At 41.0% G+C, this 12,659-nt stretch overlaps 1 protein-coding gene across 4 annotated transcripts in view; it reads right to left on the bottom strand.

Moving 5' to 3' along the window:
- The window catches only part of LOC127452144 (N-acetyl-beta-glucosaminyl-glycoprotein 4-beta-N-acetylgalactosaminyltransferase 1-like), a 144,094-nt gene that overhangs the window by 66,337 nt on the left and 65,098 nt on the right, over positions 1-12,659 (bottom strand). For all 4 annotated transcript variants that reach the window (XR_007899207.1, XM_051717382.1, XM_051717391.1 and 1 more), the window contains exon 4: positions 11,405-11,503. Coding sequence is in view for 3 of the 4 variants with exons in the window: in XM_051717382.1 (XP_051573342.1) it covers positions 11,405-11,503 (99 nt within the window). In the remaining variant the exon portion in view is untranslated. The remainder of the gene's footprint in view (positions 1-11,404; positions 11,504-12,659) is intronic.

Below are 12,659 nucleotides of genomic sequence, written 5' to 3'. Positions count from 1 at the left end.
ATGGAAAATGGCCATGTAAACGTCCTGGTTACTTTTGTAACCTCTGTTCCCTGATGGAGGGAACGAGACGTTGTGTCGATGTAGTGACACTAGGGGTCACACTTGGGAGCCCTAAACACCTCTGCTTTTTGAAAAAAGGCCAATGGGAATTGGCGAGTGGAATTTGCATGCCACTGCCCCGGACATACGGGTATAAAAGGAGCTGGTATGCAACCACTCATTCAGGTTTTGTGCTGAGGAGCCGAGACAAGGTCTCGGCCATTTCAGCGGGTAGTTCAATGTTGTGGCAAGAGGGACACAACGTCTCGTTCCCTCCATCAGGGAACAGAGGTTACGAAAGTAACCAGGACATTCCCTATCTGTCACACACTCGACGTTGTGTCAATGTAGTGACACTAGGGGTCCCTATACAAAATGCCACAACTAGCTGAACTGTGTTACGTGGACTGGCGGTGCGAGACGGGCAGACCGCAGTGTGCCTCGTAGCCAGTGCACCAGGCCATCACATAACCTCCCCCAACACTGTTATGAGTGTCAAACGGTCCTTCGGGAACAAGTCAACTGCCCAAAAAATAGGGACAGGCTAGCCCAGCCGTGGCCTCTTTTCCTCTTTTTTCTCCCCAAAAAGAGTGGAATTTGTTAACCGACTGGGGGCCATAAATGTCTACGTCAGGGGGGTGTCACTCCCAAGGGGAACACACTGTGGAGACCACATCCCACCCAGAGGGGGGAGGGGGGGGGATTTTGAGTGGAAATATGTCACATGGTCTTACCGAGTCTTGTCGGATGTATGTCATGTGGAGAAGTCCCATGGTAGGTCCTACCCGAGGGGGGAGGAGTTTCTACAAACATGGTGACCGGGGGCAGAGGGGCCTCTGCCCAAGGAAGATGCAGTTTACTGATAGGGAAACGATTTAGTGGAAGATATCACATGGGGTCACCTACAGGGAACCACCACATGTGGAGCACCTACCTCAGTACAGGGCCTAGTTAGCACACGTACTGGGCCAGCAGCAAGTTTCTCTGCAAACTCATCTGCCACAGGGCTAAGGAGGAAAGTCATCCAGGGATCACAACTTGTGAACACGACTGGGAGTCAAAAGCACACAGGGGAAGGGCACTATGTGCAAGCACCCGGCCAGCTGTCCCGGAACTTACCTGTTCAGACCTGACAACACACAGGACGAAACCGGCTCAACCCGGAGATTATAGAACCTCGCAAAGGTGTTGGGTGTTGCCCAGCCCGCTGCTCTGCAGATGTCTGACCAAAGAGGCACCACTGGTCAGGGCCCAGGAGGCCGCTACACTCCTAGTAGAGTGGGCTTGTAGCCCCATTGTGGGCGGCACATCCTGGGTATGATATGCCATCACAATGGCGTCAACGACCCAGTGGGCGGTCCTCTGTTTGGAGACAGCGCTTCCTTTCCACTGTCCACCAAAGCAGACAAAGAGCTGCTTGGAGCTTCTAAAGCTCTGCGTGTGATCCAAATAGATGCGTAAAGCATGCACCGGACATAGCAAAGCCAAAGCTGGGTCTGCCTCCTCCTGGGGCAGTGCTTGCAGGTTCACCACCTGATCCCTAAACGGGGTCGTGGGAACCTTGGGCACATAGCCGTGCACACCTGACATGTGACCCAGAGAACAAGGAAACCACTCTTTTGTTGAAGTTTTGGGTACCGCAGCCTCTTGTGCATGTGGAAAAAATGAAACAAAAGATTCTCCTCCCGTCCCTCAACCGAGTAAGCGGGGAGCCGCTGGGGTGGCTTGCTTTCTTACGAAGGCAAGCCACGACCGCAACGTTGCCATGGTCATGTTCTCGCAATGAGGACAAGACCATCCATGAACGAAGTCTCCGCGTGGGCAGCGCCCAGACACATAAGACAGCGATCGTGGCCATCAGAAGCGGAGAGATAACAACAGCAACCAGGAATAACACACAAGCGGAAAGGCATCTTTAAAAAGACGTTCCATGTGTGCCGCTCTTTTAGAATTGAAAATATACTCTTTTAGAATATACTCTCTTTTTTTTTTTGTTCTACCGAAGCACCCAGGGGCGTTATCTGCACTTTACGGGTGCAGAGGGGGAGAAGCTGCTGAAATGCGCCGTAAAATCCAGCAGTTTGAGGTGATCGGTAGGGAGAATTGAATTCAGTGCACTGAATGCGACCGCTCGGCTCCAAAGAGAAAATCTGAATGAGTGGTTGCATACCAGCTCCTTTTATACCCGTATGTCCGGGGGAGTGGCATGCAAATTCCACTCGCCAATTCCCATTGGCCTTTTTTCAAAAAGTAGATGTGTTTGGGGCTCCCAAGAGTGACCCCAAGTGTCACTACATCGACACAACGTCGAGTGAGTGACAGATAGGGAAACTGAACTACAGCTTTTGGTGCATTAACTCTCGACAAACATCATGGGCTCTATTTTCATGAGTGCGCAAAGCGCAGTGCTACACGCTAAGGCTTTGCTCCACATCTTATACAATTTTCGTGAGAGCACTAATTTTAAGCACAACCTTTATGCCAGCACAAAGCGCAATTGGGTGGGAGTGTTTGCACTATCTGTGGGTGTATGCACGGAAACTGTGGGTGTATTGTATGTACAGTAAATGAAATGGTGCAAAGCCCAATTTGCTATTTTCCTGAGAAATAGATCATTGCGCTATTACGTTTCTAAAGCACGTCTGTTTCCAGTGCAAAGTCTAAACTCAGTTTATGCATTTGCAGTTTGGAGATAATTTGGAGATTCATGTCCAAACTCTGAAAATACAGTGGAACATCAAATTATGTCCATGACAGTCACTGTTGTAGCCGTTTTATGGAACAAATATTGTTGTTTGAAACAAATATTGAGATTTATGTTAAACTATCTTTAGGTCATGGTTTATTTTTCAATAATTTATTTATTTATATTTGATCCCCTTTTCTCCCAATTTGGAATGCCCAATTCCCACTACTTATTAGGTCCTCGTGGTGGCGCGTTTACTCACCTCAATCCATGTGGCGGAGGACAAGTCTCAGTTGCCTCCGCTTCTGAGACCGTCAATCTGCACATTTTATCACGTGGCTCTTTGTGCATGACACTGCAGAGACTACGCATGTGGAGGCTCATGCTACCCTCCGCGATCCATGCACAACTTACCACGCACCCCACTGAGAGCGAGAACCACTTATCGCGACCACGAGGAGGTTACCTCATGTGACTCTACTCTCCCTAGCAACCGGGCCAATTTTGGTTGCTTAGGAGACCTGGCTGAAGTCATTCAGCACAACCTGGATTCGAACTCGTGACTCCAGGGGTGGTAGTCAGCATCAATACTCGCTGAGCTACCCAGGCTCCCTACTTTTCAATTATTAATATTATTATTATGTTTATATTTAGGGCCCAAGCACTGAAAGTGCAGAGGCCCTATTGTTATTCTAAGGATTATTATTAGGGCCCAAGCACTGAAAGTGCAGAGGCCCTATTGTTCTTCTAAGGATTATTATTATTATTAGGGTTCAAGCACTGAAAGTGCAGAGGCCCTATTGTTCTTCTAAGGATTATAATAAGGGCTCAAGTACTGAAAGTGCAGAGACCTTATTGTTCTTCTAAGGATTATTAGGGCCCAAGCACTGAAAGTGTGAAGGCACTATTGTTCTTCTAAGGATTATTATTAGGGCCCAAGCACTGAAAGTGTGGAGGCCCTATTGTTCTTCTAAGGATTATTATTATTATTATTAGGGCCCAAGCACTGAAAGTGCAGAGGCCCTATTGTCCTTCTAAGGATTATTATTAGGGCCCAAGCACTGAAAGTGCAGAGGCCCTATTGTTCTTCTAAGGATTATTATTAGGGCCCAAGCACTGAAAGAACGGAGGCCCTATTGTTCTTCTAAGGATTATTATTATTATTATTAGGGCCCAAGCACTGAAAGTGCGGAGACCCTATTGTTCTCCTAAGGATTATTAGGGCCCAAGTACTGAATGTATTGAGACCCTATTGTTCTTCTAAGGATTATTATTAGGATCCAAGCACTGAAAGTGCGGAGGCACTATTGTTCTTCTAAGGATTATTAGTGCCCAAGCACTGAAAGTGCGGAGACCCTATTGTTCTTCTAAGGATTATTATTATTATTAGGGCTCAAGCACTGAAAGTACGGAGACCCTATTGTTCTTTTCAAGGTTTTCTGTACTTTTGAGGTACTTAACATGCGTGAAAACTCTTGAAAGTTTGCACACACATCAGAGTCATCAGTCATTAGGGCTGGGAAAATCTGCAGGGGGGGCATGCAGGGGGGCTCTGTAGCACCACCTAGAAGTTGGGCATGTTCGGGGGGCTCTGTAGCACATCCCTTTTGAGCTAACTTCACCAATCTATGTACATATATAGATCTCATCAAGCCGGACAACTTTTGCACTGACAGTCATAAGCTCCACCCATCAGGAAGTTGGCCATTTTGGATTGTTTGAAAAATGCATTCTCTGGAATTTGAAATACTCTTCCTAGGGATTTCATGTTATAGGTACCAAATGTGTGAGACATCATGCCTAGACACTGACGATGCTAAATTGCAAACAGATTTTTTATATATCGAACTGTGTTGCCATGGCGACGCGATAAAATAATGTCAAAAAATGGGAAAAAGGAAGTGTCTCATATCTTCTGCGTGCATCGTGTGATTTACATCAAAGTTGAGCCAAATGTTTGGCCTTGTGGGCTGATCACATTGATGTGGCTATTGTGGGTCATGGTCGTAGCACTACCAACTGGCGGAAGGAAGTGTGACACTTTTAACATACTTTGAAATATCCCTCTTATGTTTACCTGAATTGCTTAACATTTTTTTAATAATGTCAAGACTTTTTATTGTTTATATAAATAAAATATAATAAAAATATCAACTGAAATGTAAAAATAGTAGAAAATGCAAGCCAGATCTGTTTCAAATTTAAAAGTCCATATCTGCACATTAATCTGAGTAAACTAGGCACGAATTGGCATAAAAACACAATATGAATTTGAGAACAATAATAAACAAATAGCAGTTATATGAAAGCTTTTTCTAAGCACAGGACAAGTATTTTTTTGTTCATAAAATGCCATAAAGATGGGACAGTAGATATAATGTTTGGGATCTAAACAAAACTAATAAAAACCTGACATTATAGATAAAAAAATCTAACATTTTAAAACATCACGGTTGTTTAAGCCAATAAGCATTAAGCTGTGTCATCAGCAAGTCATTTCCTATTGTGCTTGCATTAGCTCTGCCCAACAGGAAGTCGGCCATTTTGGATTGAATGTGCATTTTTTGAAAATTGCAGGCCCTGAACTTTTAAATAATCCTTCTAAAGGAATCATACAATTCTCACCAAATTTGGTCAACATGATGCCAAGACATTGTAGATGCTAAAATGCGAACGCTGTAGCCATGGCGAGGCAATACATTTATGGCGAAAAAGGGAAATAGGAAGTATCTCATATCTTCTGTGTGCATTGACAGATTTAAATCAAACTTGTGCAGTATGTTTGGTCATGTCAGCTAATCGCATTGATATGGCTATTGTGGGTCACGGTCATAGCACCACCAATTGACAAAAGGAAGTGTGACACTTTGTGTGACTTTGAAATAGTCCTCTTATATTTACCCTCTCAAATGCATATGCCCACCATGCTTTGTTTTCCTAGAGCCACCAAGTGGTGATGGTGCCGTAGTGCTTGGGCCCGTCATCACTGCTTGCAGCTATATTTATTATTATTATCATCATCATTATTATTATTATTCTTTCAATTTTTTCAGAGCATTTGGGGTACATAATGTGTGAAATCTCTTGAAAATTTGCACACACATCAGAGTCATCGGCCATTACGGCCGGGCAAAGTTGAAGGGAGGGGGCATGCAGGGGGGGTTCTGTAATGCCCCCTTGAAAATCAGCATGTAAGGGAGGCTCTGTAGCACCCCCATTTTCACCTACAGTCACCAGAATTGGTACATATATAGCTCTAATGAAACTGAGCTACTTTCATACTCACAGTCATTAGCTCCACCCAACAGGAAGTCAGCCATTTTGGATTTTCTGAAAATTGCAGGCTCTGAACTTTTAAATACTTCTCCTAGGGGATTCATGTGACTGGCACCAAATTTGTGCAACATCATGCCAAGACATTGTAGATGCTAAATTGTGAACAGATTTTTGATATTTTGAACGGTGTTGCCATGGCAAAGCAATAAATGTATGGTGAAAAATGGAAAACAGGAAGTGCCTTATATCTTCTGTGTGCATTTTGTGATTTTGATGAAAATTCAGCTGTATGTTTGATAATGAGTGCTGATCACATTTATGCGGCTATTATGGTTCTCTGGCAACAGGAAGTATGGCACTTTTAACAGACTTTAAAATAGCCATCTTAGGTTTACATGAATTGCTTCAAAATTCTTTAGAATAGTGTCAAGACATTGCTGATTTAAATTTGCAAAGGGATATTTTATATCTTAAATCCAGTTGCCATGTCAATGCATTAATTGTTATTATTCCTTTCTTCCTATATTTGAGTGTTTTTGAGGCAATTTTGCACACACAGAGTAGCTGGCCATTAGTTCTGGGCAAAAGTTGCAGGGGGGAAGGTGTGCAGGGGGGCTCTGAAGCGCCCCCTTTAAAATGGTCATGTAAGACAGCCTCTGTAGCACCCCCATTTTCACCTAGAGTCACCAAACTTGGTACATATATAGTTCTTATCAAGCCGGACAACTTTCATAATTATAGTCATTAGATCCACCCAACAGGAAGTCGGCCATTTTGGATTTTATGCATTGTATGATTTTGATGAAAATTAAACTTTAAGTTTTGTAATGGGGCTGGTCACATTTATGCAGTTAATATGGGTCACAGTCATAGCGCCACCAACTGGCAGCAGGAAGTATGGCACTTTTAACAGACTTTTAATAGCCCTCTTATGTTTACATTAATTGCTTCAAAATTCTTTAGAATAATGTCAAGACACTGCTGATGTAAATTTGTAAAGGGATATTTGATATCTTAAATGCTGTTGCCATGGAATGTATTAATTTTATTACTTCTTCATAAATTTGGGTGTTTTTGAGGCACTTGGCATGCTTAAAATTTCATGAAATTTTGCACACACACACATCACAGTCATCGGCCATTAGGACTGGGTAAAAGTTCAACATGGACATGTAGGGGGGCCTTGGTAGCGCCCCCTTTTAAAATGGGCATGTAACGGGGTCTCTGTAGCACCCCAATTTTCACCTAGAGTCACCAAACTTGGTACATATATTGTTCTCATCAAGCCGAACTACTTTCATACTCATAGTCATTAGCTCGCCCAACATGAAGTCTGCCATTTTGGATTTTCTGAAAATAGCGGTCTCTGAACTTTTAAATACTCCTCCTAGGTGATTAATGAGACTGTCACCACATTTAGACAACATTATGCCAAAACATTGAAGATGCTAAATTGCGAACAGATTTTGATATATTGAACGGTGTTGTCATGGCGAGGCATTAAATTAATGGTGAAAATGGGAAACAGGAAGTGTGTCATATCTTCTGTGTGCAATGTGTGATTTAGATCAAAATTGAGATGTATGTTTAGTCTGTGGGGCTAATCACATTTTGGGTCACGGTCATAGCATCACCACCTGGCAGCAGGAAGTGAGGCTCTTACAACAGACTTTAAAAGAATCCTCTTATATTTAGCCAAATTGCTTCAAAATTGTTTTGAATAATGTCAAATGCCAAATGCATGTGTCCACCTTGCATTGTTTTCTCAAAACCACCGAGTGGGAATGGACCATTCGTTCTTGGGCACGTCATCGCTGCTTGCAGCTATATTTTGTATTGGTATTTTTCCATCTGTTGTCTTAGAGTGATTTTTAAGTCACCGCAAAAGGGGCCGGTGGAAGAAGTTAGAGAGAGTAAAATGTTTGGATTTGGTATGACGTTTTTGACCACTTGATTATATTTTCTTTCGTTTGAAGTGTAATTTGAATGTAGAAATATTTTTGGTTACATTTTTTCATGTTTCAATAAATTAATTTAATTTTTCAAAATCAGAATCGACCAGTAGAAGTGAAGTGCGTGCCGATACAATCACTGTTAATACTAGCCATGACTTGGGTCAGTAGATGAAAATTATTAATAATTCTTACATTTTCTATAATTTAACAAAGCGTTAATCCAATTCTTGGCGAGAACCACATTTTCCATGCGTATAAAAGGAGTGTGTCACTGTCACAGAAATATGCTTGACATTCAACAGGGATGCAGTTAATGCACAAGAAATTAAGTCCATATTTCAATTCTTTTAATTCATTGCATACAGTCCATTTACACTACCAAACTTTAATGAATGTGCTGTCTTTGTTTACTGAATATTGCTAGTGCATGACAGGGAATGGACTACTATATAATATGACGCAGACATGCCAGAGAAAAACCTCAGTATAAAATTGCACTTGATACAGCCCAGTAGCTATTTGAGCATGCATTTTCATAACCCACTTGCGCCTAGACTTAGCGCATGCTTGCACAAAAAATACCAAAACTTCCTGGTCATGCTCATCGACTTTGCATGTATGACTTATGGCATAGCGCTGTGCTAAGCACTGTTGGGCCTCATGTATTCAGATAGAAGACAAAGGCAGGCCTAACACAAGTCGTAAAAACTAACTCAGCCCCCACACATTCCATGTCGTAAATTTTACTGATAAAAATTGCGCCAAAATCAAACAAAGGGAGTCCAAAACAGACTACAAATCCATGAAGCCTTGCTCACTAAAGGATCGAACTCTTAACTCCTATTGGATGAGGCACACAACAGAACGTCCCTCAAACATGACACCATCAGGAGTTAAAATACCTCTGAAATGCTTCCAGAATTGCTTCCAGCTACTTCGTTCACCAAATATAGACGTAGTTTTTTTTTTGCTGCTCTCCGGTGCAACCTCGTGGCACAAGGAAGTAATGTCCGACTTGAAACTGCAGCCATACAATCTCCATTTCGCTGGACGAGTTGAGATTACTCTGTGTTCAACCAAACACTCTAACGGATCCGAAGGAGACCGCCAAGCAATTCGCATCTTCATCCGTTTGCCTACAGAAGTGAAGAGATTAAAGATTTCTCTTCCATCTTCAATCAAGTCGACATTTCTGAGTTCTCCGCCAGCCCGCCGAGAATCAACAGCCGTACCGCCCGCCGACAATCAACAGCCGTACCGCCTGCTGACAGAGCGAGGAAACGGCCTCCCGTCATCACCCGAGCCTCAAGGAACCGGGTCAAAGTTAAAGGACGGAGGAAAACGCATTCTACCTGTGTCCTCATGCGATTCAAGTAAGAGGTTACTTCTGGGCAGAGATAGAATATTACAGCGTGTTATTCTTGTGTTTCAAGGTTTTTGCTTGTACAGTTTACAGACTGCCATGTCCGCTCATTATTAATACTCAGGGTATTAATTATCACAAATTTGTTTTGCTGTATTGTGGTCCGACCAAATTGGATTGTGCAATTTCGCCATCGCGGGTGAGACAGAAACTGAGTTCATCCATTAAAGAGTCAAATAACGCAGGACTTTTACGAGCCCCGCTCGTAAAACCACATCTCTGAGTGATGAACACAGCTGCTTTCTCTCCCACGATCGCAAAATCAGCTTTAAGGCTGTCACTTAATCACCTCTCTCTCTCTCTCTCTCTCTCTCTCTCTCTCTCTCTTACTAATCGCACACACACACACACACACACACACACACACACACTGTCACACACACACCTTATGTGTTATAGAATTATTTTTATTTCCATATCTAATCATATCACTGTTTAGTTTGTAGTTGTAAGTCGGAAGTTTATTGACTGCATTGCATTAATTATTAATTGATATTACTGCATAAATAAACTTTGTTTATATTACAAAGAGAAGTGTTTTGGTTTGTTTTGCATACGCCTGTGTCATGCTGACGGGATGTCAGTGCTCGGATTCAAACCTTCATTCATTGTTTTATTCCCGAAAATCGATATTCTTCGGATGTCGATTTTCCTAAGAAAACAATCTAATATTGAGACTGTTTTACTATCTGGTTATTAGTCCCTGATTCCAGGGTGGTGCCCCATCAATGTTAATCCTTGTTAATATTCTATTGATTTTTGATAATTATCTTTGATGATTGTTGAATTTGAATGATCAATAAGCTAGTGTTAATTTTAATTAATGTTTCATCGATGTTAACAATTAACGATTATCTTTGATAATTGTTGATTTTAAAGGATAAAAAAAGCTAACATTGATTAAAATCAATGTTCTATTGATTTTAATAATTAATAATTACCTTTGATAATTATTAATTATTGCTAATAACCAAACTTGCTCCTAAACGTAGCACACTACATTTACGGGAGCCCCATATGAGGTTTTAATGAGTTAGATCCAATTAATTAATTGAAATATTAATTAATAACTACAGAAATAATTATTAATTATTTCTGATAGTAACACTGATCTAAACAACCGGTTAAGCCCTACAGCACTAACGCTTTTAAAATAGGGCTCCATAAGACCTCAAGGGAAAAATTATTAAGAAATATATGATATTAATGCAAATGCCTTTTTGAATTACATTATTCAACCAAATAATCAATCCTTCTTTAAATTGTTGCTAATTAATGGGAAAGGAAATTATGAGGCAAACGATGCTAAGCCAGGAGGCTGTTTATTATTTGCATATTAGCGGTTGCCGGGTTCTGCTCAAGCATTGCTCGGAGAGATCTGCGATTGACTTGAGCACTTTCTGATATCATAGAACCAGTAAGAAGTTATCAAAGTGTATTAATTAGCAAATCCTCTGAGGCTTTTAGCTAGAAGCCAAATGCAAAAACAGAACTTTCATTGTGTGAAATTTGGAATTTCAGCAGTTTGGTAAAAATGTGGTTCCTACAATGGTCCTCATAGAGTATAGAGGCTGTAATCCTACAAATAGATTTTTGGAATATCTGTTAATGTCTTATGTTGAGATGTTTGTAGGTTTCTAATTCATTTATATCTGGAAAATGATTATGAGACAGACTAAGGAGAACTGGTTGGTTCATCATTGATGCAAAGCTTGTGTTTCTCTTGTCCTTTCGGACACCTGTTCTTGTAATTTTAGCATGACTCCTGGAGGGATGCTGAGCTATGGGAGGATGTGCCTCCCTTAGGAAATCACACACAATGAGAGAGAGAGAGAGAGAGAGAGAGAGAGAGAGAGAGAGAGAGAGAGAGAGAGAGAGATTTACAGCTAAATCTCACACTGTCAGTGTAGGTTAGATGCATTCCTGTTTTATTAAGCAAGAGAAATGAATGCAAACCACCACAGATTATCCTACACATTTTTGCCCCATAGGACGAAGCATCTAAACACAAAAAGCATGTTTTACCTCTGGTTTCCATGGCAACCTGAAGAACTTTTGGCTGAGGAGTCTGCGCATCTCAGCGTTGGCAATGCTCTCCTGAGCAGACTCACCGAGCTCTTCCTCCTGAAACAGCAGGAACAAGGAGGGCTCAGTGACCCAGCATAAAGAGAAGTCTCAAAGACATTTCCACACAGCACACAGCAGCTTCTCTACACCATTATAATCAACAATCCTTGAGTATTAAGTGCAGCTTTAATCAAGATTTACTGATGCCTTATTGGTAATTTGTAACTTTTTTTTTGTATATATTGTATAGGCCTATTTATTTCAAATTTACTCTCATATCAGATGTTACGCAATAAAGGTATCTCTTCCATATAAGTCTGAGTTCTTGTCCTAACCAACCATTACAAGTGATTTCTGTGCAGTCACACCAGGTAGCCCCACCCACAGTGAAATGTCATTGGTCCAAAATCCCGCTACACATAGCTGTACATTAAACATTAAATAGGCTAACACTGGCTGTGACATTTTTGTGTTCAGTGTGTACAAAGTACTTGTTGCTAGAATATTATTACAACTTGTCTGTTTAGTGTCATACTTACAAATTACATCTTCATGCATCAACCAGTGAACACTGTGAGTTGTGACCTATTAAATTAATATAATAAAATTATGTCGCATTTGGTTTTGTTTAATTGTTTTATGAGGACTAATGGTTAAGCAATTGCTGCTAATGTTCTACATCTGTGCAGATATTTCAAGCAAATACCCATGGATGGCTAAATTATGCTGCATTGCCTTAGCTTTGATATTCCTTAAACACACAATATTTAGTAGAGATTCATTTGAATAATGTTGATTAATTAGTAGGCTTTGAATCTCATTGTTGCACACTTTGCCTGGTGTTGGGTTTAGGATTCATTGTTCATCATATTTTTGTTGTCACATTTGATGAGTGACCAAATGATGTGTCATTGAAAAATGATCCAAGGGCAACAGGAAATGGATCAAATTATTGTAGGACAAATTATTCAATATAAAAAGATGACTACTTGAATTTTAAATGAAAATGTGAGCTTCCCTTCTGATGCAAAGCCCATTATAATTATTTATAAACAAAGACCCAACTGATTGTCTGGAATGCAAATTAATACATCAGTTTACTTGACAATAAAACACTGCTCATCACACTGTCAGAAGAAATGTCAGAAATCCATTGAAAATGTTCCACAATTATGATGCGCTTTCTCTACATTTCATACTGATCTTCAAGCGA

The sequence above is a fragment of the Myxocyprinus asiaticus genome, chromosome 2 (assembly GCF_019703515.2).
Source record: "Myxocyprinus asiaticus isolate MX2 ecotype Aquarium Trade chromosome 2, UBuf_Myxa_2, whole genome shotgun sequence".
In the NCBI taxonomy this organism is placed as follows: Eukaryota; Metazoa; Chordata; class Actinopteri; order Cypriniformes; family Catostomidae; genus Myxocyprinus; species Myxocyprinus asiaticus.
This window is presented reverse-complemented; position numbering and strand designations above follow the sequence as displayed.